Raw genomic sequence first — 25284 nt, 5'->3', positions numbered from 1 at the left:
ATGAAGGCCAGTCTGGTGTCGACCGCAACTCACATCCAGCCGGGGCCATTCAAACCAGCTTATCTATGAAAACACCCCACATCATCCACTTTAGCGGCACACACATCTATGGAAATAATCCTCTCAACTCAGGTTGATTTCAGCAATGGATCTTGAAGCACCATAAAGCTACGCTGAATGGATTGGGGGCTCTTTGACACAATGGAGCAGTTCATGATGTGAAAAATCACTGGAGCCAGGACAGGATTTTGTTTTGCCGATAAGGAAATTATTTTCTGCGGTGTATAATTAACTCTGACTCTGTTTATATTGACCTTTCTCTGTGAGGATCCTCCCAGTTCAGTTAGACCTGTAATTGAGATGGACTTTTATCTACTGCACAAAGCACATCAAGATTCAGTTTCAGCCCCTTATTAAAAGGCTTTGATCTTATCAATAATCAGAGCATGCTGGTATATGCATGGGTCAGATAAAATTGATCAAATATTAAGTGTTAATAAATAATATGGTTTATCAGAAAATGGGAACCATATTATTTATTACACTTAATCTTTAGTTAATATTAAACCAGCTGATCTGGAAAAAACAGATCTGAAGTGGGGGTGAATATGCGTGCCTGCTTTGATGTCACCGAAGACTTAGTGAATAATTAGCCTATGCAAAATCATGTAACGTGATGTAGATAAATTAATAAATAGTGTATGCAAATATTGTATTGATCTGGAGATCAAAATTGGCTAATTTCCTAGTCAAGATTAGAAATGTAAAAAAAAAATAATAATAATAATAATAATTAGTGCGAGTAGTAGTTGGAGTAATTTTATTACTAACAAAAACTATAAATCAGTCTACTTTATGTAAAAGACAAGGTGAATAACTTCCAGAGCTTAATTCAAGCTTAAATCCCCGAAACCCAACGCTAACGTCAATCAAGACGGTTGAGAAGAACCAGGCTTTCACCTACTTGTTCATCATCCTAAAGCTCCCCCTACCGGAGACAACTGAGATAAACACACAATTAACGACAGACAACAAATGATACAGATAGAATTTGAGATGTTTTATTCTGGGGTTACTTTTAATACTGTGTGTTTGAAAAGCAAAGGTGGATGGAGACCCATAGAAGACAGAGAGATGATCACAATGAAGTGATTTGAAGTGAAAGTCTACATTTACCCAGAAATCACATCATGATGGATAGAAACAACATCTGTAAATGAAATTATTTGAATATCGCCAATAGAAACTAAACCAAATCCTTAAGTAACGTCAAGGCCTGCCTGAGGATGAAGGCATTAAATCCTTCCATCTCCTTTCAAAACTTCCAGAACATTCCAAAAACTTCCCTTCAAAAGAACCGGACACCATTTCTATTTACGACACTGTGCTCTTAAAGGAATAGTTCACTCTAAAACGAAAAACCGTCATCATTTACTCGCGTTTAAAACCAGAATATACAGAAGGCTTACTTCTCGTCTTGAGGCACCTTCACACCAAGGACGACAGCTATAACTATAACCGTTATACTTCTATGAGAATATCCCCACCACAATTATAATGCCAACGACACAGAGATACGGTATCAGTGGATTTTTGTTTTTCAGAACGAATTTTTCCAGCTGATGAAAATAAAAACATTGACAGCCAATCAGAATCCAGCCGGCGTAAAAGAGCGCGAGCATTTAAAGCGGCAGAAGACATAAAGGCAGCGCGCGCTTACAATAAGCAGAACGTTATCGTCTGTTGGTGTGTGAAAGCTAATATAGTTATCGTTTTTGGTGTGAACGGGTCTTTAAACTAATATTAATGCCTGTTTTTACAAGCTGACATATATCATCAGAAAACCTGGAGTAGCACGGACTTCATGACAGACCCTGGTTTCCTTCTCCAAACATACAAAATGTCGTACAGGTTTGGAACGACATGAGGGCGAGTAAATGATGACAGAACTTTATTTTTGAGTGGTCTATCTCTTTAAATTACAGGTGTGTGTATATAAGACTCTTAAAATTCAGACAGAGGGGTGGTTAACTGTAACGATATCCAGGCTTTTATTTAGTAATGAATCCATCTTGCACGGCCCTGGATTTCAATGTCTTTCCAGTGTTTTTAAGGCAAACCTGGTTCTAGTTCAGCACTTTGGCTAGCAGAAACCTTTCCGTTCAGTACAACACATACACTTTGCCATAACATCTTTAAGTTCATTTACTGGCTTTGGTTGATAATTTGGCACATACTCTCCAAATAAAAGAAAACAAATTATGAATTTGCCTCTGAACATCACAATCAGTGAAGACTTGCATCATAAACAATATTAAGGGGTGACACATGACAACACAACATACAGAGAGACACGACGTTCTGTGTAGAGACTATTCAGTTGTTCTCACAGTTTCATATTAAGAAGACACTGGACAGCAGTAGTGCTTTTTGGGGTCTTAAAAATACAGTACAGACCTAACAAGAAGGGGGGGCTCTTTCGCATATTAATGTATGTAGAATAAACGCAGCATGCATCTTCACAAGCGCTCATTAGCATCAACAAACACTTTTTAATATATCTTTTTTCATGTTGGAAGGTTTTTTTTTAGGCACAGAGAGGGAAGGTTGGGCCTAGTGTGCTAAAGTCAACATGAAATGCATTCACAACCCATTTTACTTTTATAATGTAGGGCGAGACTTGATTTTATCCATCAGGATGGTGAAAAGTGTTTCATATCCAGAATAAATCCAGAGTGTGCATTGACTATTGGCAAGACTTTAGCAAGACTGCATTTATGTGCATTACCTACAAGCCTAAAAAATGGCTAAATAGCTATTTGTCAATTAATTGCTGGCCTAGATGACATCATCTGAAACAAAGTCGTTTCAGAGGCAAGTTATATTTTGATGAAAGATTATGAAGACATTCTTTAGTGTGGCATGTACTAAGACCATGAACGTGAATTAGAAAGGTAAATAGGGCCATTTTTGATTCCATGTTGACTCATATGAGATGCATATGGGAGGGTTTTTGGAGACCTCCAAATTATACATAAATTTGAGTGACGGCGAGACTAAAAAACACATCCCTCTGTTTATAGGGTGGATGTAAGATACATGACATTAAAGCTAGCAGTGTGGGCTGTAGACAGAATAACAGAGAATATTTATGAGGGGAAACGAGGGATATTATTAACTCTCGCAAATTGAAAGCTACATTTGGGCAACGAGAGGAGAGAGAAAGATGAGAGGAAAGAAGAAGAAAAAGAAAGAGCATTTATAAATCGCTCTCTCCGTAGAGGGCGCTGGAGAAGGAGATGTAATCCAGGGCTCCAGGTGCCCCTTCGGGGCCGACGTACTTGGTCATGCGGCTGATACAGTACTCGGCCTGCTCGGGTGGGAGTTCACGACGAAGCTCTTCCACAGTGATGTAGGGCTGTAGGATAAGAAGAGACACTTTTACACCGACGCGCAGTGTTTTTGCACACTATTTTGTATAGAAATTGAAACTAAAATGCAAATAAACAATGGGCATAATTAATTTAGAATCCTCCCTGATGTGTTTAGAATGCTGTAAAGAGAAGCAACACGACTTGATCTCACCTTGTCGGAGGCCAGGATCTTGAAGGAGGCCATGACCTGTTCAGCAGTGTCGGTTTCAGCGGTCTCGCGTGTCATGAAGTCGATGAAGGCCTGGAAGGTGACCACGCCCGTGTTGTTGGGGTCCACCAGGGTCATGATGCGGGCGAACTCCACCTCACCCTGACAGGACACCACCACAGGAAACAGCCAATGAGGTTCAAAATACACATTTACTTTTGTGCTGCTCAATTATTGGTGTTTAGCAAAGCATCTATTAAAGTCCTTGTAGGGGTGGGCAAAATATCAACATACATTTTTTTAGTGATGGAGAGGTTTGCTACAAAATCATATTCAACTAAAAAGAGAAAAGCGTTTAAAAATGACAGCAAAATAATTTTTGTTTAATTATAATTTGTTTTGACTTTTTAATCAGAATTTAACAAAATAAAGAAATATTCAAATGTATGATAGGCCTGGCTTTTTTTTTTTTTTTTTAGACATTTAATCAAATTATTTGTTATTATTATTCATAGTTACATTTAAATTTGAATTATTATAGTTATTTTTACAGTCTTTTTACAGTTATTATAGTAGTAGAAATACATGATACAAAAAATGGCAAAACATTTGAAAAAGAAAAAATTCTTGTTTTGAAGTAAGATTTTATATTTAAAGAAATTAATACTTTTATTCAGCAAGGACAAGTTAACAATATTTTACAATATTATTGTTTTACTGTATTTTTGATCAAATAAATGCAGCCTTAGTGAGCTGAAGAGACTTCTTTCAAAAACATTTTAAAAACCTTACTGACCCCAAAATTTTGAATAATATGTGCATGTAGTTTGGTAAGGATAAAGAGTTTTTGTCACACTGTTTTTGCAATTTGTGAAGGGGTGTGGCTGTACGTGAGTGGGCCGAGCTTCCCTTTCACTCACCAGATCGTAACCCATAGAGATCAGACATGCACGGAAATCGTCGGGGTCCATCATGCCGTTTCTCTTCTGCAAGTAAAAAAAAAAAAACAATGAATCCACTTCTATAAGCTCAGATATGAATCGTGATGTGCGTCATCTCACTGACCCTGTCGAAGTGGTTGAAGGAGGCTCTGAACTCGTTGAGCTGCTCCTGGCTGATGCCCTTGGCATCGCGGGTCAGGATCTGGTTCTCCACCTCGTTGATGGTGCGAGCGATGGTGGTGAGCAGCTGCTCCCATCCCACACGGATGTGCTGTAGGAGGGAATGACGGAATAAGGGACTGTGTTATATATTATGCTCTGTTTAACTGTTTTATTTTAAGCAACTTTGTAAAGTGAACTTTGTACTATGAATGATGATATGGTTCTTCTGAATGAAGCCTATCGCTGCATCCGAAATCGCATACTGTCTGAGTAGGTACTACATTTGAATTTACTTTGCGACCATTAACAAAGTATGTTCTTAATAGTATGAGTGTGTGTAGTATGAATGATATTCAGACATACATTTGGCATGTTGTCGTTATCATGGGACCTACCAGCATCAGTTGCGTTGCTTCACTGGCATTCATAAATCCTCTCCTGTGGTCTCATGGGATATTAAAGTGTCTATCGTATGTGCACTTCAGAATCTCACCAGAAGTACTAGGTCATCCGGGGACTTTTTGCTTACTGTTTTTTTAATTCTATGTATTCGGACATACTACTCCTTTGGCTTACTGTTTTTTAAGCATTCTATAGTATATAGTATGCAATTTCAGACGTACGTGTGTGTGTGTGTGTGTGTGAGAGAATACCTCCATGGTGTAGTTGGTGTGTTTGTTGTCGAAGATGAGGGCCTCCTGAATGAGCTGGTGATCTCCCTCCAGTTTGTCAATGTTGGATTTGTAGTTAATGATGTTCTGCTCATATTGCTTCAGATTATTCATCTGTTCCTCCAGAGAGCCGGCGATATCCACCGACACATGACCGATCTCCTAATAACAGTAACAGATAGAGAGAGAGAGAGAGAGCTAGTTAACAAATGTTAAATTAGAAGAGCTCCCAAAAATCTGTAAAGAAAAAAATGAAACAGCAAATGGTGTCATGTAGCTTCATAACCAAGCTAAAAACTAAAATCTATTCATAATGTAAAGCAATTAAAATAAATGTGGTTATTTTATATTTTTATATTTATATTAATGTCACATTGACAGAATTTAAAAGCTGAGACTTTGTTTCATATTAGACATAACACACAAAGCTTATTGCAATTTATAAGATGGGAGATAGCATAGTTTTCTCTATAAAAAGACCTAAAATGGTGAACACAGACTCAAATGAATCTATGAATCAGTTCATTTATATTAGGGATGGGTGATTTCAGTCCTGGAGGGCCGAAGTCCTGCAGAGTTTAGCTCCAACCCTGACAAAAACTCACCTGCCTGTAGTTTTTTAGAGCTGTGTTTCAAAATCGCCCCCTGTAGCCTCATTCACTATTCCCTACAACACCCCACTAATATAGTCCACCTGAAGGAGTGACTGGCAGCTCCAGTAGTAATGAAAAGTAATTATGAACTCTGTCATGGAAACTAGCATGTATAAACTTTAATTAAACAGTGTAAATCAATTAAAAATGAATTTATACCTGTATGATATTACACTGTAGCCACATTGGACCAGCGGTTTGGAAAATGGATGGATAGATGATTCAGCTGCGGGCGCCATCTTCTGGCAAGATGCGGGAATTTATACGGCGCGCAACTCTCACAGTGCATTATGGGTATTTTCTAGCTGTTGAGCGTACATCAGTTGTACACTCATTATTGTGGTGCATTATAGGATTGGATGAGTGCACTCGATAACGTCCACTATGGTTTCAGACACCACTACAAATGGCTGTCCTCTCAAATAGTGCCCTATTTAAGGGTATAGGGGGCAATTTTGGACACAGACTAGTAATCCTGAAGACATTGATTGGCTTTTTCAGGTGTGCTTGATTAGAGTTGAAGCTAAACTCTGCAGAACCTGGCCCTCCAGGACCGAAGTTGTGCAACCCTAATTTCGTTGAACTAATCAAGTGAATTACACTTTTGAGAGAGTGTGTTTGATTATTGCTGCAGTTCACATTACTTTAGTTACTTCCCAACACTCATACACTTGCCATTTCCTTAAATATTGTTCTTCACACTCAACACCTCATAGTTTCCTGTTGAATAAGCCCACCTCCATTTTGGTCTGAATCCAGGGTCCGATGATGTTGGCCTGAGCAGCAAATGAACGCCTCAGTCTCTCATTGGCCTGTTGCCTGGCAACCTCCTCCTGTAGCATCTGGTCTCTAAGGGGAACCAGCTGCTTCACCTACAGGGGGCGACAGATCAGAACCGTACAATGACATACACAGTCTGTCCAGTATCTCACTGAATCAAGTAAACTACCAACCATGAGCTTTGAACTAGAACACTGTACTGCACTTTGGCTCTACATTAAAAACAATGCATGTGTATGTGTACTCTGTACTCACAGCATCCCATTTGTTGGTGATGTCCTGTGGGCTGAGGACAGTGTATGGATTGACTCCGACCAGCTTGATGCCGTAGGTCTGAGCGATCTTTGTGATCTCGTTCTGGATGCCCATGATGGCCATGCGCTCCTTGTCGGCTTCTGGCAGGGTGGCCTTGAACTGATCATGAGCTGTGATCAGACTCTGAAAGACAAATGGGAGATTAAAAACATTAAAATATGATCTCCGTTCAATAACCAGCAAATGTCTTGCTTACAGTTGAGCATAAACAAAGACTTTAGATATACAAATATGGTGCACTCATATGAATGGGAGAAAGTGCAATGCACCTTTTGGCGGAATAAGTCTAGAAACAAAATTATGAGACAGTTGTTGTCAGATTTCATTGGTGATTGCAAATATGAAATTTAATCTTGGTGAACAGCTTTGGAGAATTTGATGTTTTCCCATTCAGAGAGATATGAGCTGTACTTGCATGACTGAAATAGCTGCCCGAGAGGCGTTTCAAAGATGGCCGCTGAGTGAAATGACTTGCCTTAAAGGGACTTTGGCATAAACATTGGTGCTTTTGGAGCATTGCACAGCAACATTGGCTTGTGCTTTCATACTGACAGTGGATGTTTCTCAATTCTAAGAACATAAAGAACTTGTATTCTCGTGGAGACCGGTCTTGTCAGGCTACCTCGAAAGAAGTGTTTTCTGGGTTACTGTTAAGTATTTAATAACCCCTATAAATAATAAAATGCCTATTGAGAATAGAAAGTTCTGTTTGTGTCCCCTTCATAAAAGCCTGTACTGCACAAGATGGTATTGATAATTAGGTTTGCAGTGCATTACAGTGTTCTCTGCTTCAGTTCAGCTCGTTGCATGTGATAAAAATAGATGCCGCAACAAAAGTTGACTTGCAGCTGCAATGCAAAGCTTATGTGCACAGTCAGTGTGAATACTACAGTGAATGTGGGCGCTGAAATAATGTTTTGATGAAATTTTTTTCCATCAAAACGTAAAAGCAATGACATTTTTATTCTGCTGAAGTAATTATGGCCAGAGATAAATATTATGGCATTATTTCATGCTGAAAATTCTATTGCACTTGGATATCATCATTATGGAAGTTTAATGCATTGCAAACATCATCTCTAAACCTGCACCTCTATGCACAGTATTTTAAATCAATTTTGCATAAAACTTCTTGCTTCTAACCTGGATTTCCTCAATGCTGTGCACAATGAACATATCCTGTAGATCCTCCATGGCTCCATCCATCCAGTTGTTGAAGGGCGCCGCCCTCTTGGCGAACTCCAGGTACAGCTGATCAATAGTCTCCCAAAGTTTTTCTACACGCTGGAGGATGAAAGAAAACCATCGCTTCAGTAATTCGCAAAAAACTTTAATATTAATATAATTTGACTGGTATTCCAGTTGCGCCTTTACAGTGGGCGGCTAATATTTGGCTTCGCACTGTTATAGAAGTGAGTTTGTTTCAGGTTTGTAACTTGTGTGTTCACCTCTAGAGCGTCCCTTCTCTTCTGGGTGAGGGTTCCCAAGTTGTCCCACTGGTCACAGATGCCCTGGCAGCGAGCGTTCACTGTAGCGGCATCATGATAGTCTAACTCACTAATCAGAGAGAAAGACAAATATGAGCACCTTTGAAAGCTGTATTGACATCTCTGGATGAAACCTGTTGTTGTTTTAAATGTATAGTTTAATTATTAAACCTCATGAAAATGTCCAGGCCACATTCCACTTCAAAAACAAAACAAAAAAAAGCCAGAATTGTATTTTGCATGAAGAATTTGAAGCTTGTTTTAGGACCATTAAAGATACAATATGTAGGATTTCTGCATTAAAGTATCCAAAAGCCACTAGCTCAGTGCTATATATTTTGTTGACTTGTGTACTTACATTATTCCAAATGTTTCCAACAATGTTTAAATCCAGAGAAATTCGTAATTTTAACCAGTGTAACGTCCCTCCTCATTGCATCGAATGTCAATGGCGTCATGTCCACGTTATCCTCGGTTTCCACTTTTACTTCCGTAGAAACCATGGCGACACAGTGGGTCTCATGAAAAAATGCAGAAGTTGTAGTTGTAGCGTCTAGCAAGCCACTCTGTTGTTGTTTCGCACAGTCGATTTTTCATTATCGATTGCAGCAGGTTCTGTTGCCAAAGATAACTCCAAGAAGCGTAAACATATGGGTGAATCAAATGACCCAAGAAGAATTTCGGACAAGAGGAGAAATAAAATGAGGATCAATATCGGTGTGGCATTTCCTAACACTGTTTAACAAGTCTGGTGAACAAGTCTATGGCAGTGTAATTAAATACAGTATGTGTTATACATAAATAGTTAAGTCAGCCTTTTTGCAAATGCTGTGGGTACGTTCAAATGTACTTTTAGTATGATTGTTTTGAAGACTTAAACTGTGCTGCGTTACTCCACTATTTAATTCGACGGATAAAGTGACATGTATGAGTAGTAATTTAGCATTAAACATTAGTTACTTGTGGCTAATACATTAGAATTAAATAAAATCATGTGATCAAATGTAACGGCTATAAAACTATTTCATTACCTTATACATGAACATGACTTGTGAGTCCTGTCGAATTGATTTCCATCGGCAGTAGAGGTGAAGACGACAAATCCCATCATTCCCAGCTCCTTCACAGCGTCATCAAGCTACGCCTTTGTTATTGTTTTGAATATGTGACTTCTAGCGGAAATTACATACTGTGCCTTTAAGATGTTTTGGGTTGTGACATTAATGTCATTCAGTATTTTTTCATTTAAATCAGCATAAATTCGAGGCAGTAGAACAAATACTACCATCATGTATATAAATACTATACTATATACTATATTTAAATGATATATTTTAGTATATTATATAAAGATTTTTGTGCATAATGGTAATGAGAATTAGGACTGAAAATTAATTAGCATAGTGCTGTCAAATCGATTAATCACATCTAACATAAATGTTTGTTTACATAATATAATGTATGTGTGTGTATGTATATTATTATATTTATACAACAGTTCTTTCTGGTTCTCGAATCTGATTGGCTGAGAGCCGTGCGTTATTCTCCCAGTATCAGCACTGGAACCGTTTGCATCACAACGGCGACTGTCATGGCGGTCGAGCAAATGTACCATATTTTTTTAAATATTACTGTTCTTATGTCACGATATGTAGTTTAAAGAGTTTTTTAGGTGAGAATGTAGTTATTTAGACCTAAAAAAATGTGACTCATATATAAACATAGCATCTATTTTACCATTTGTTTTAAAGCTTTCGCAGATGTGAGCTCCAGGCCGTCAGCGCCTGTTCAGCGCTCATGTACCTGCAGAGAACAGCTTCATCTCAGCCAGTCATTCGGGTATTTGCCGCTGTCTCTTATGTAGATAGTGGTTAAAAATATAATTCATTTGGGGTATATCAAACGGGCAATCTTTGGTTTTATTAATCTATTACTTGTTCCAAAGCAAAACGATTTGGGTTAAGGGGAATAATAAATGTAATAATACAGGTGCATCTCAATAAATTAGAATGTCATGGAAAAGTTCATTTATTTCAGTAATTCAACTCAAATTGTGGAACTCGTGTATTAAATAAATTCAATGTACACAGACTGAAGTACTTTAAGTCTTTGGTTCTTTTAATTGTGATGATTTTAGCTCACATTTAACAAAAACCCACCAATTCACTATCTCAATAAATTAGATCAGTCAAAAAAAAGGATATTTTAAACAGAAATGTCAGGCTTCTGAAAAGTATCTTCATTTCTATGCACTCAATACTTGGTTGGGCCTCCTTTTGCATGAATTACTGCATCAATGCGGCGTGGCATGAAGGCAATCAGGCTCTGCTAAGGTGTAATGGAAGCCCAGGTTGCTTTGATAGCGGCCTTCAGCTCATCTGCATTGTTGGGTCTGGTGTCTCATCTTCCTCTTGACAATAACCCATAGATTCTCTATGGGGTTCAGGTCTGGTGAGTTTGCTGGCCAATCAAGCACAGTAACACCATGGTCATTGAACCAGCTTTTGGTACCTTTGGCAGTGTGGGCAGGTGCCAAATCCTGCTGGAAAATGAAATCAGCATCTCCATAAAGCTTGTCAGCAGAAGGAAGCATGAAGTGCTCTAAAATTTCCTGGTAGATGGCTGCGTTGACTGTGGACTTCAGAAAACACAGTGGACCAACACCAGCAGATGACATGGCAGCCCAAATCATCACTGACTATGTGAAACTTCACACTGGACTTCAAGCAACATGGTTTCTGTGCCTCTCCACTCTTCCTCCAGACTCTGGGACCTTGATTTCCAAATGAAATGTAAAATTTACTTTCATCTGAAAAGAGGACTTTGGACCACTGAGCAACAGTCCAGTTCTTTTTCTCCTTAGCCCAGGTAAGATGCTTCTGACGTTGTCTTTGGTTCAGAAGTGGTGACAGTTGTAGCCCATTTCCTGAAGACGTCTGTGTGCGGTGGCTCTTGATGCACTGACTCCAGCTTCAGTCCACTCCTTTTAAAGCTCTTCTAAGTTCTTAAATCGGCTTCGCCTGACAATCTTCTCAAGCTTGCGGTCGTTTCTTTTCACTTGTACACCTTTTCCTACCACACTTTTTCCTTCCAGTCAACTTTCCATGAATATGCTCTTTCAGCAATGACCCTCTGTGGCTTACCCTCACAGTAGAGGATCTTGATGATTGTCTTCTGGACAACTGTCAAGTCAGCAGACTTCCCCATGACTGCTGTTGGGATTACTGACCTAAACCCAGTATTTATACCCTGAGAATGGTAATTAAATAGAATTAAATATTCTAATAATTTGAGATACTGATTTTTTTATTTTGACGAGCAGCAAGCTGTAATCATCAAAATGAAAACAAAAAAGTCTGGAAATATTTTACTTTATATCTAATAAATCTAGAAGTTTTACTTTTTGAATTAAATTACAGAAAAAAAAAAAATAAAACTTTTTCATGATATTCTAATTTATTGAGATGCACCTGTATATAAACACACATATATATTATGCAAACAAACTTTTATGTTAGATTCAATTAATCGCAATTAATCTCTGACAGCACTATCATGAACATAATGTCATAATGGAAAAAAACAGTCTTCTTTGTCTTTATGCAAAATATATTAATATATTTTAACATATTACTCATTTGATTCTTTTGATTTTGGGGTGAAATATGACTCAGACATTTTTCTGACAGGTTTTGTGAGATTCACCTATTAACACTTTTTCTGTTTCTTACTTCAGCTCTTGAGCGATGGCTGCAATCTGCTCCACTCTGTCCTGGTGGGCGGCCAGGTCGCTCTCAAACGCCTCATGCTTCCTCATGAGAGCCCTGATCTCCATCAGAGAGGCTGTCTCATAGTCCTTCTGAGACAGCAGGTGCTCCTTTCCTGCAAACAGAGAATGATAAATCAGCAACACAATGGCTGCGCATTCTGAAATGCCTGAATGTTCATGTTTTGCTATAAAGATGCAGTCACAATAGTGAAATTTTGCAGCCAAAAAAGTCCATTGTCTAGTGTCAATAGTGTAATCATGTATGAAGCACTGCTAACACTGAAGTCAGTTTCAAACCAAGCCGCTTTTGTTGGTCAAAGTTGCGGACACATGTGACTAACTGTGAATCTCCGTGGATCGCTTTCTCCAGGTATCATAGATCTCCTAAATTTGCTTTACATTTAAACCCTTGTGTAAAATGAGTGTGTGTACCTGTGGTCCAGGACTCATGCAGGGAGCATTTCTGCTTGAACTTCTCCGCCAGATGATCGAGTCTCTCCAGACGACGGATCTCGGTGAGGAGCCATTCCTCATAACCCTTCTCTACCTGCTCTAGACCTTTCCATGCGTTAGCGATGTCCTGCAAAAGCACACGCTTGCTTAGTTTCAAATCGTACCTTGATCAATTAGTCAAATGACAATCAATTTACTTGATTTGATTGGCCGATTTTCCAAGGAGTGGAAGTGGCTGTTCATAAAGTCAAATGCTAGTAGTTTTTAGTCAGTTTGCTGGTTAAGGAGACTATGCTTCGAGTAGCATGCAGAAAATACTTTTCAGAAGGGTCAGAATTAGGGCCAGAAGAAGAAACCTAACTTTTGCAATGGGTTTCACGACTTACCGACACCATCTTCCCTTCGGAGGGCATGAATGCCGGGCGGTTGCTCAAGCGGAGTTTCGTCTGCAGGGTGTTGAAGTTGATCTCCAGCTGGCATTTCTCCTGAACACGTGGAGGCTTGTGGACGCGCCTGTAGTCCCGGAAGTCCTCCAGCTTCTGCTGCATGGCACGCATGGTCTGCTCCGCCACGCGGTTCTCCAGCCATGGGATGGTACGACGGATCCATTCCAACAACTAGAGAGAGATGGAGGAGGCTTAGACGGAGAATGTTAGGCATGAGACAATGTTGGGAGGTTTAGAAGCAACGAGATTAGGCTCTTTTCCAAACCCTAGTGAGATGCCACCTAAATAGCTCCTGACGAGATACAGTGATCAGCATAAAAATGCTGTCTTAAGAGACAAAATTTTACTTTCGAGTTTCTTTTTTTTTTTTATGGAAACGATCTTTATTCTCAATGCTGATTCTCATTACTGTCATTTAGTATTTTTTCTTATCAGCATAAATTAGAGGCAGTACAATATATCTATGGTGCCCCTAAGTGGACATATAGTGATGAAAAAATGAGGTTGGAATGCTTTTACATTCACCAGAGAAACTTTGCATTCATACACAAAACATTTGAACGTGAAAGATTTGCAAGCAAATGCAAAGTTTCTCAGGGAAACCCAAAACTTTTGCAAGCGAACGCAGAAGCATTGAAGTGTAGTTTTTTCGTGTCTCATATTTTTTTTTTTTAAATCAGCATAACCCCATAATTATGCTGCCTTATGAGATATGGTGTTTGCCAAAATTGAAACATCATCAAGCTTGACCAGTAAAACTCATCTACTCACTAGTCGCTTTCACAGTTTTTAATCACACGCTTAAACTCTTCTAACTCAACTTTGGAATTTTGGAACTTTGGAACTTTTGGAACACTCTATTGGAATCAGTTGTGTACAGGTTTCAGAAACAGAGGCAGATCTCCTCACCTCACTGGCCAGTTTCTCGTACTCTTCCATCAGCCTTTCGTTCTCCTGGTTCACAGCCAGAACCTTACAGATTCTGTTAGCAGCCGTCTCGGCCTGAAGAGAGAGAGATGGAGAAAACCAGCAGCTCATTTAGTGGCATAACAAATTCTGTTTGGAGTTAATGCGCCTGTATTCAAGTCTCCTCACTTCATTTACTTTAATTTACACGTTCATTTACTCTGCGTTACGCTAGAGAGTGTCTAGAAGCTCAATGCTTTACTGAAATCAATTTCCCTCATCATTTACACAAACTGATCCCAGCTTGTACATCTTACACTGTAATGATGATAGACGTTAGTTTGAGAAATTGAATTCAAATTAAATATGATTTGATTTGTGATGACTTTTACCTGTTCGGCACCAGCAAAAGCATGGTAAAAGCAGGACACATAGGTCATGATGGCTTTCTCATCAGGTTTAGGGGTGTTAACAATGTCTGAGGACAAAAGTAAGAGAGAATCAAGTTGAGTTCAAGTCTGCGGTCATCTTGGGCAACAGTTGTCTATGAAAAATCTACAATCTGTCAAGATTACATTTCAATAGCATTTCGAATCACCACAATAAAACACCACACAATTGGCATCATAAATTTTACTTTTTTATTTTTTATTTTTAATTACTCACTTACATGTGGTGGAGCACCAGTGTCCAATTTCTTTTTTCTTTTATTTACTTTATAAATAAATTATTAAGTCTTTATTTAATCTTGACAAGCTATAGACCATTAGAAAGTTCATGCCTGTAATATGAAATATGAACCTCTCGCATCCACTGAGAAAAAAAAACCTAACAGATTAAGCACAAATGTGCTTAGAGTAAATAGCTCTATGAAAAAGATGATCGGCTCTTTTAAATGCAAGGCTGGAGTTAATTTTGTGTTACATGCATCTCCTTCTCCTACTAATATCTGAATGTTAATTGGCTTCTTTAACAAGGTATTTACAGAGTTTTTAAAATCGATTTAAGACTTAATACCTGCACAAATAAAATGAATACCGTAGGCCCATATAGAACAAAACCATATAGTCTCAAAATAAATTAAGTATCTCAGATTTTTTTACTTAATTAAACAGTCTGGGCACACATTCAACCGCAAAACAGGGTTTCTGCAAGTTTAAACTATACAGGCAATGTATTTAAACAAGTGCAATAAACAGTCTTTTGTTTTGGGCGGCCCAAAGAAAAGCCACGCAAGTTTACTTTGAATTAAATGCCAGATACATTTTATTGTGTAACCAAAATAGCAATAATAAACAAACAAACAAACAAAAAAGATTTTATGCTTAATGCAGGACTCTTAATTATAAACAAGCCCAAATTGCACCAGGACTTTTGTGAAATGCATGTGCTTTTACTACATCCTGCTGCTTTATAAAAATGAGGGAGATAAAATATGCACTCTAATGATCAGCTAAACATGTTACAATATAAAATCCATAAAGTAAACACTGACATAATCATCAACAGTAGATGATATGCAATCCTTTGGAATAAATGTGTGATATTCATTGATTGCAAACTGCTCTGAAACTGCGATGCAACAGCAACGGCTTTTGAAGTTTAATAATCACTTTAGACTGTGTCATGATTCCTGTTTTTCAGTCCCTAAATTTAAGACCTCCTATAATAATGAATTTCTGTTATACCATTTAAGATATTTAACACAAAATTTAGGTTTAAGTTCATAAAAATAGGTATGATTTCAGAGTTGTGTTGAGGTGCTCTTTCACTCACCTTCGGCGTCAAGCATTTTCGGGATGTCCAGGTATTTCTCTGCCACCTCAAACGCAGTGTTCAGGTTTCCAATAGGGTCGTCCTTCAGAGGAACAACAATAATCAAATATTGACCCCCTGAAAACTTATGCCATGATTCTGCTCTATTGCACTTTCCATGAATATGGTCAATTTTGTTGCTCCTTGTCTTTTTTAAAGGCATTACAGACACTGTAATTTTTAAGAGTTTCAGGTGTTATTTTCTACCCTATTTGTGGGCCCTATACTCAGCTTGCATGATTTTTGCAAAAGTTTTTTTTAATGTTACAAATCACAAAATTGTCTTGTAGTAATATCTGAAAATTCATTCACATTACTTATTTTAAGCTGTTCAAGCTAAATGGACTGTAGAACAATCGTAGATGTTTATAAAGAGAACGACTCAGACAGATTTTAGTGTCAGAACTATCTGTTTTATAATTAATAATTTGACATTTGAATCAAACATTTGAGCATTCAAGTCATAGCCTAAAAACAACTCAGATGTGGAACTTTAGACTCAAGTATGCACCGATCATGTTTTGTCATACCAGTTGCCGATATTTTATTATTCTTATTTTATTTTTATTTTTTTTTTACAAGCAAATTGGCCGATTCCAATATCGGTTGCCAATTTTTTTCCGATCTGTTGCCATTTGAAATAGGCAACCATTGAATTTAATCATGATCCAAACAAAGATGCTACAGTAGGTGGCGCTTATGGAACAGCAGCAATAAAGCAATAAAGGGACTTCTTAATATTTCCACACAAATAACATTTTGGCAAATGATTGCAATGCAGTTGTGCGCAAGTCTGGAATAGAGATCGGCCAAAATAAAACTAAAAACCAGGTGCAGATTATATGTTTGGAGCAGAAACTGGCCAGTTCTGATTTATGGCCGGTCGACTAGTGCATCTTTAGGCTCAAGGATAAACCTTTTGAGTTTAGACAGTGAAAATACAAATACTGTGTGCTGAAATGACTTGAAACTCCCCACAGAGAATAAATGTGAAATATTTAAAGGCAAACTGATCAAAAAAGAGCGAGTGACTGTCAGAAAACACAAAAGCAGCACCTTTCTGAGTTTAGAGTAGTCGATGAGGTCTGGTCTGTGTCTGTGGATGAGGGCGCACAGAGCGAGGCCGTCCTTCCAGCTAACATGAGGAACAGCAGAGACAAAACATGAGAAAACCTGCCAATACTGATGTTCCTCTGAGAGAACAGATCCTCAAAAAATAAATACAAACCATAACACTTTACAATAGGTGTCCATTTATTAACATTAGTTAACTTATGCTTATCATAAGCTGAAAATAAATAAATAATTGTGATGCCAATAACAAAATAATGCAGGGTTATTATAGTTCACTAAAATCAAAACCATAAAAAAATTTTTTCGTTACTTTAAATAAAATGAACGGTAACTGAAATAAAATATACAAAAAGTTAAACCAAGGCAACATTTCTCATTTTCATTTAGTTTAACTTGACGTACTAAAATAACTAAAGCAAAAAATAAATATGAATAAAATCCATATAGACATATTTATATAAAAAAAACTACTAAAAATATCAAAAAACAGAAAAAAATAAAAACTTATTCAGAATATTAATAAAAACTAGTAGTATCACAATGATACTAAAAATAACACTCAAACAATGAAGCTAAATGTGATATTATTTGTGATGTGCTTTTGTGACAATTGTTAAATTTAATTTAACTTAAAGAAATGTTTTGTAATTGTTGTTAATAAATAATAAAAATAGAAATCAGGCCTATTAAACATTGTAGGTGATGACTTTCAAAAATGAACAAATATTTTCCAATTAATAGATAGTACTGCTATAAATATTGGCAATATAGTATTTGGTATCACATTTGAAAACACTATGACTACAATGTAGAATGTTTTGCAAACAAATGTGAGTTGAATTGTGTCAGTCATATCCAGAGGTTTCTGATAGATCAAAGACAACATAAAGTAAGCACTCTGAGATTTGACTGTGTCTGTCATGCTGAGAGACTTTCAGTCACTCTCACCTGATGTGGAAGTTCTGTACGTTGACGTTCCTGTAGGGGGCGGTCTTCCTCTGACACCACAGCAGCAGACCCTCTTTAGCAGAAGTCTCTGTGGAGACAGACACACACCAGAAAACCATTTGCATAATATGAACAAACTCTGCTGAAGTGATAATGAGTGTTGAATTAGTAACATGACCAGTCACGTTGTTTTGTGAATGTCTTTGTCACGATGCAAATGTGTTTTTGTACCCTCCACAGAAATGTCCTGGATAGCGAAACGGAGAATGATGGTCCAGATCATTCCAAGAGTCATTTTCACGTTGCCATCAACAATCTCTGCAGAGCAAGAGATAGAATTTAGGTAAAATTTACTTGTTTTTTGTGAAGGTTTACATATATACACTTAGTATTAGGGCTATCAATTTTAAATATTTAAATGTAATCTAATTATTTAACTAATTAACTATAAAATTAATTATTCATATACAGTACCTTTCAAAAGTTTGAGGTCAGTAAGATTTTCTTTGAAAGACTGATACTTCACAAGGATGCACAGAACTGACAGTAAAGACATTTATAATGTTGCAAGAGATTTCTATCTCAAATAAACACTGTTCTTTGTTCATCAAAGAATCCTGAAAATAAATGTATCATGGTTTCCACAGAAATATGAAGCAGCACAACGGTTTTCAACATTGGTAATAATCAGAAATGTTTATTGAGAAGCAAATCAGCATATTAGAGTGATTTCTGAAGGATCATGTGACACTAATAATGTAGTAATGATGCTGAAAATTCAGCTTTCATCACAGGAATAAATTACACAAACTACATCAAAATCTTACTGACCCCAAAACTTTGAATGGTTGTGCATTTTCTGAGAAAAGATCCCATATGAAAATAATGGCTTGTTTCCACTGAGCGGTACTGGCAGTACAGTACAGTACAATTCGGGACGGTAAACCCTGATCTGGCTTGTGTTTCCACCGCCAACAGAACCCTTACTTGATAAGAGTGGAAATAATTGCGTACTGTACTGTATCGTACGCAATTTGCTTTATTTCTGTTTCATTGAACATAAGCAGCATGTACAAACTACACTAAATTAACTCATAAAATTGACAGCCCTAGTCAGTATATAAAAGTCTTGATGGCAGACATATTGAACAAACAGTATAATATTCCCACCTTCAGCTCCGATGGACACCAGTTTGACTCCTTTGCTACAGATGAAATCCAGAGCCTTGTTAACGTTGGCGATCTTGTGGAAACGCATCTTTCCTTTGTCAGGCTTGGGAAGTCTCTCACCTGCCGGAAAAAAATCAGACCCGACCAATATCAGTTATCAGTGTAAACAGATCGTTATTTTGATAGTGAAACGCAACTTCTGCACCTCTAGTGGAACCAAACAGAATTGCAAAAATAATGACTGCTTCCAAATAGGTTTCCCAAACACTCCTACTGCCCTATGTGTCTTTATTTTTTATTGTCAAAAAGCTCAATATTTTGAAAGCACCACAGATTGACAGTTTTATACTCTTCAGAAAATCAGCCTTCCATTACATATTAAACTGGAATAGTAGACAGTATTTTAACATTTTAAAATGCACGCTTCACCTTTAAAGTCAAATGATATCCATTTTGATTACAATCAGAAATCCTTTTCAGAGTCAGAGCGAGTAATGAACACATTGTTTTGCTTTGGAATAACGTGCACTGATAAATTGCTTAATATAAGACCAGGAATATGCATTAAGAAAGTAAATGGATTTCATTTGATTTCTTGTTCAGACAGCAGGTGATTTGATCCATGACGTCACGTCTGTGGTGAAAGACCATTTGAGTCTCCAATATGTTGAAAACTAACCACGCATGTCGCTGTCTTTCCTAATGACTCCTCTAAGGATAAAATAAGTATGAGTCATGAGTTCCATTTATGCTCTTGAGCACTGTGTATTCATTGCACTTTAGTCTGTAGTCACAAACTCCTTTTAAATATGACTGTACAAGATGACAGCTGATTAAGATGATGACGACGCCACTGAGGCCTGTCTGTCTCGTGTGTGTGAACTTTACTGCAGCATAGGATATCAGTATCTAATTCAGATTTGCTTTATTAGATAAGTAAAATCAAGGTGTATCCTAGAAATCAAGTCATTACCTGAAATGACCTCGAGCAGCAGCATGAGTTTGAGTCCATTCCTGAAATCCTCTTCAATGTTCTCGATCTGAGTTCCCGCTTTACGCAGATGAGAGTTACACCACGCTGTGAACGTCTGAGAGAGGAAAAAAGACAGATCATAAATGAATGTTTATCCACAATAACAAAAAAAAAAAAAAAAAAACTGAAATACAGTGCATTTCACATGCACAAACCAGGTTTGTGTTGAGAATTTTATTAGATACAGTATGTTCAATAAAGTTTTATTTAACATAAGATAAACCTAGCATGAGAAGTAAGTAGTTTAAAATCCATCCGATTTAAACACATCTGTGATGAAAAAAACTTTGCAAGAGTCTTAGAGGCCGTTCACACACACTCTAAAAGATAATGTGTTGGCTCAACTAAAAAAATGTAACGGAACAGTTTGCATCAATTTTTTTGTTTTTTGTTTTTTTGTAGTTATGACAATTTTGAGTGAATTTACATTCAACCAACAAGCTACATTGAGTTAGAGGAACTTGTAACATAAGCACAAATTTAAGTTGATTACTCAAAAAATTAAGTCACCAATTAATCTTATCTATTTCAGTTCAAATCAACAGTTATCATAGCACATGCTAACATAACTTATTTAACATGTATATTTAATGAACATGTAAGATATTACTTGTCACTGGCATTAGCGCAGCCATTGCTTAGAGTCAATGTAGTGTTTACATTCATGTATCTACTCTTCAGGAGCACAATGGTAACCACAAAAACTTCAATATTACAGAAACTCTTTTAAATGCTAAACATTACAGCATTAAACAATATCGGGTCTTTTTCTTCACTAAAAAACAAAAAATTAACAAATAATTTCAACATTTACTCTCCTTATCCAGTCCTATGCAAATCATGCTGGAAACTAGAAATCCACTGCAGGATTTCTGAAGTTATCAAGACAATTTCATTAAGTTACTACAAACTAATTTTATTTTTTGTAAAAAAAAAAAAGCCAATTAACACAGAAATTTGAGTTTAAATTGCAGACTATATTAAGTTAGTGTAATGATCAATATTATTATGTCAACAGAAATCTACAAAATGATGTTTGCAACTTAAAGGCCCGGTTTCACAGACAGGGCTTAGACTAAGCTAGGATTAGGCCTTTGTTCAATTAGGGCATTTAAGTAACTTCAATAAACGTGTCCTAGAAAAAAACATTACTGGTGTGCATCTTGAGACAAAAAAAATGGCACTGACATATTTTAAGATATGTCAGTGGAAGTTTCTTTCAGTTAAAAAAGCTCAAACATGCATTTTAGTCTAGGACTAGCTTGAAACCGGGGGAAAAGGTTAAATTAAAACAATAAATTAGAATTTTTAACTCACAATCATTCATTTATTTAAGTTGTGGTAACAGGTCCCCTGAATTACTTTTCAGAGTGCAGAATGCATTTTTGAATTTCACTGCATTGCTTTTCCATTGTTTTTATATGTAAATATGAGCTAGACGGACATTTTTGATCTTTGCATTTGAGTCTTGCGTCTTTTGTAGTGTCTTGCGCATGACACGGCTTTCTAAAAATGTGGTGCTCAAGTTAAACTTTTAAAAAACTCTAGACCTTGCGCTTATTGTCATTCCATTGACCTGTGTCTTGCATTTACAGTGGAGCTTACTGAAATGTATCATGTCTCATGTAATCGTTTAATGAGTGTTTCAACCGCGGAAAGACGTGAATAAAACAGCTTGTGGACAATATGTCACATAAAGACATTCAAATGACCACATATGTTAGTTAGCTAGAAAAATGAACTCTAGAGAAGCATTTTGCTAAATATATGCACTATATTACATATTTATTATATTTTTACAATTTTATCATTAAAAATATTATAACATTATTATAAAAACCGCTTTATATTAATTGTTTAAGAATGAGTTGTTAATTTTAACCTTTAATAATACCAGCTGACAAATTTCCCTGTATATTTACAGCATTAGTTGAGAGAGATTTGTTTCCTTGAGAAAAATTAACATGTAGGCCCTTCTGTACCTGATCTTTAGCCAAATTAATCAATATAAAATCAAGATCAGAATCAAATCGCAAGCTTATGAATCGGATCACAAGTTAAACTTAAAAAAAACCCTTAAACTTAAAAAACAAAAACGAGTTCCACTATCCCACGCATCTTATCGGCACTTATGAATTATTTTGTAACCATTCTCTTCTTTAAGAATATCAGACATTTTAATATGTTTTAAAGGTTTAATAATGAACATGTGAGCAAAATCATCTGTTAAAACCCCTGGCTGTGATGTTTTAATTTGCACATTACAGTGTTTCTGTAGTTTTTGAAAAAATCATTAGCTATATTTCAGCAATCTTATAAATATCATTCACTCTCAGCATGTGAGATGCCAAGAAGAACAGTGTGCCAGTGATGTGGGTGTTACGGGGCAAAGCTGCTCCATGTAAATGAGTCTGTGTGTTTGTTTGTGCTGAGCAGCAGAATAATGTATGAAAGAGGGGGAGTGATGAACAACAGGACATGTAGGAGTTCCTGATGAGAGAGACGGATGGAGAGGTTGAAAGAGGGAAGGAGGAGGATGGAGGAGGTGTAATTAAATGTAGAGATGGAAGCCAGGGGTCTCTGTAGGGCTGAGTGGGTGGATCGCCAACCGCACACAAACCAAATATAGACCACAGAAAGTAAACTATAGAGACGATAAAAGAGAATGAGATGAGGAGATAAGAGGTGAGAGATGAGAAGAAAGGAGAGATGAGAAGAGAAGAGACAGATTGAGACAAGAACAGAAGGGAAAATGAGAGATGAGAATAAATGAGATAATGAAAGTTTAGAGAGAAGAGACAAAATGAGACCATGAGAAGAGAAGATGAAAACAGAGGAGAAGATAACAGATAATGAAACTTGAGAAAGAAGAGATGAGAAAAGAAAGATTAATGAAACGAAAAAGTTGAGAGAGAAGATGATGAGAAGATGAAAACAGAAAAGATAACAAACGTTAAGAAAGAAGAGATTATTAAAGTTTAGAGAGAAGAGAAAGTGAGACACTGAGAAGAGAAGATGAAAACAGATAATGCAACTTGAGAATCAAAGAGAATGAAAGTTGAGAGAAAAGAAGATGGTGAGAAGATGAAAGCAGAAAAGATAATGAATATTGAGAAAGAAGAGATAATGAAAGTTGAAGAGACAAGAGAATGAGAAATGAGACCAAATGAGAATAAAAGAGAAGGGATGAGACAGAATGAGACAAGAACAGAAGGGAAAATTAGAGAAGAGAAGATAATGAGTTAAGATGAAAACCGAAGAGATGATAAAAGAAAAGGGCATGAAAGTTGAGAAAGAAGAGAATAAATCTGAGAGAGAAGAAACAAGAGAATGAGAGATGAGAAGAAAAGAGAAGAGATAAGACAAGAACAGAAAGGAGAATGACAGATGAGATGAGAAAATGGAAGTTGAGAGAGAAGAGAGACAAGAGAATGAGACATGAAGAGATGAAAGGTTAGAAAAGAAAAACGAACAAGATGAGATGAGACGAGATTAGAGGCAGATGGAGGCGATGTGGAGAAAGACAAAAATAAAGGCTTGTCATTGGTTCTTTGCACTTTAGGTTCAGCAAAAGACCCTCTTCTAATCAAGGACCATTTCTTCCAAACAAGCCTTTGATGTCTCATTACAGGTTCTTCAGATCAGTGTTTAGGTTTTAGGTGGAACCAACAGGAGCTTTTTGGGAACCTTTAGAAGATACAAAATGGACGTATAGAGACACAACGAGGGAAATGGAAAGGTCGAAAAGAGGCAGAGCAGGAAGGGTGGAAGGAAGCGCTGATGGAGGAGGGGTGACAAATGTCTAAATGTGGATGTGACAGGACACCCGAGACACAGCTGAGAGAGAGGGATTCCTGAGGAGCAAAGTAAGAGACACAACAGGAGCTTCAACTCCATAGGGCTCTCTTATCCCCTCAGAGAGCTTTCTGATACCAAATATATGTGAACACACCTCACAAACGGCCATATTGTCCAACTGCAAACAAAAAAATGGTTGCCTAAAAATGAAACCAAAGACATAAACGCTAATAAGCAGTCAATAATGCAACCCTGAGTCTTTAAATAACAGCCTTGGATGAACGCAGCTGCCACTTCCACTCTGTTAAGTAAATTCATTTCCCACCGTCCACCTGTTACCGACATGAGTGTGTGTTTGTGTGGGGGTCGTTCTTTAAACGTGAAGTAATGCGCTATCAGCATGAGAGGAGATGTCTGTCTTCTCCAAACCCTACCGGGACGGCTGGGGAAGCCCTTTAATAGGTGACCTTTCAAACCAAATTATGACTGACCTCTAGGGTCAGAACTGTACTACTATTTTAGTTGGGTTGTGTTTAAAGAAAAACTATTGCATCCCCAACTCGCATTGAAAATGAATAACTTACAGTCAGTGTGAACACACTTTATAACAGGATCGCTGTAATTTGTTGCATCATATTGTGTCTCTGCTTATTTGAGAATAAAATATTTCTCTATTTTTTTAAATGTTATATTAACATAATATAGAAATAGTCTCAATGAAGCTGGAGTGAGCAGGTTTATTTGAAAACATCATGCAAATGGTTTTCTTGCTTTGTCTGGTTTTTAAAATGAGTAAATGTTTGAGTTGTTGCACATGTAAATGCATCCAATATATACAATCATAAAGCATGATCAGAATGTCAGTGTTGTAATGTAAAGTCTTACAGTCATCAAAAATAAACCCCAACAGTTTAGGAAAAAAGCTAAACAGTGTTCTTCCTAAAAACTGACTATATATTTGAATATTTGAATCATATTGACCAATCAAAATCAAGTATTCCAGTAAGCTGTTTAGTAACTCATTAAAACACAATAAAACGAATGTGAAAGAGCACTGCCGTTCTGTAGGGCACTTGTTTATAGAGCTCAGTTGTGAGGTTATGAATTGTTCACCTGTTCATCAAACTGCTTTTTTTTTTAAATCTTTATAATGCGCTCATATGCCACATTGTGGTCAGTGTAAATACAGAACAACACATTTACAAAGTGGTTTATGAACACACACACACACACACACGGCAGGTATGCTGGTCTAATGCCTCTAGTGGGAAGGAATTATCA

At 37.0% G+C, this 25284-nt stretch overlaps 1 protein-coding gene across 1 annotated transcript in view; it reads right to left on the bottom strand.

Annotated features, from left to right (window-relative positions):
* Positions 1 to 1039: 1039 nt before the first annotated feature.
* Positions 1040 to 25284, bottom strand: part of actn3b (actinin alpha 3b) — a 34188-nt gene continuing 9943 nt past the window's right edge. The window contains exons 2-21 of the mRNA XM_051898379.1: positions 20146 to 20260; positions 19173 to 19292; positions 18234 to 18320; positions 18003 to 18090; positions 17037 to 17115; positions 15942 to 16023; positions 14558 to 14643; positions 14169 to 14261; positions 13200 to 13430; positions 12793 to 12940; positions 12323 to 12473; positions 8553 to 8661; positions 8248 to 8388; positions 7045 to 7227; positions 6747 to 6881; positions 5339 to 5518; positions 4648 to 4794; positions 4503 to 4568; positions 3586 to 3744; positions 1040 to 3418 (exon numbers count right to left, since the gene is read on the bottom strand). Of these exons, the coding sequence (XP_051754339.1) occupies positions 3260 to 3418; positions 3586 to 3744; positions 4503 to 4568; positions 4648 to 4794; positions 5339 to 5518; positions 6747 to 6881; positions 7045 to 7227; positions 8248 to 8388; positions 8553 to 8661; positions 12323 to 12473; positions 12793 to 12940; positions 13200 to 13430; positions 14169 to 14261; positions 14558 to 14643; positions 15942 to 16023; positions 17037 to 17115; positions 18003 to 18090; positions 18234 to 18320; positions 19173 to 19292; positions 20146 to 20260 (2559 nt within the window). The 3' untranslated portion in view covers positions 1040 to 3259. The remainder of the gene's footprint in view (positions 3419 to 3585; positions 3745 to 4502; positions 4569 to 4647; positions 4795 to 5338; positions 5519 to 6746; positions 6882 to 7044; positions 7228 to 8247; positions 8389 to 8552; positions 8662 to 12322; positions 12474 to 12792; positions 12941 to 13199; positions 13431 to 14168; positions 14262 to 14557; positions 14644 to 15941; positions 16024 to 17036; positions 17116 to 18002; positions 18091 to 18233; positions 18321 to 19172; positions 19293 to 20145; positions 20261 to 25284) is intronic.

The sequence above is a fragment of the Ctenopharyngodon idella genome, chromosome 7 (assembly GCF_019924925.1).
Source record: "Ctenopharyngodon idella isolate HZGC_01 chromosome 7, HZGC01, whole genome shotgun sequence".
NCBI lineage: Eukaryota > Metazoa > Chordata > Actinopteri > Cypriniformes > Xenocyprididae > Ctenopharyngodon > Ctenopharyngodon idella.
The sequence above is the reverse complement of the archived record's forward strand: the minus strand, read 5'-3'. Positions and strand labels throughout refer to the sequence as shown.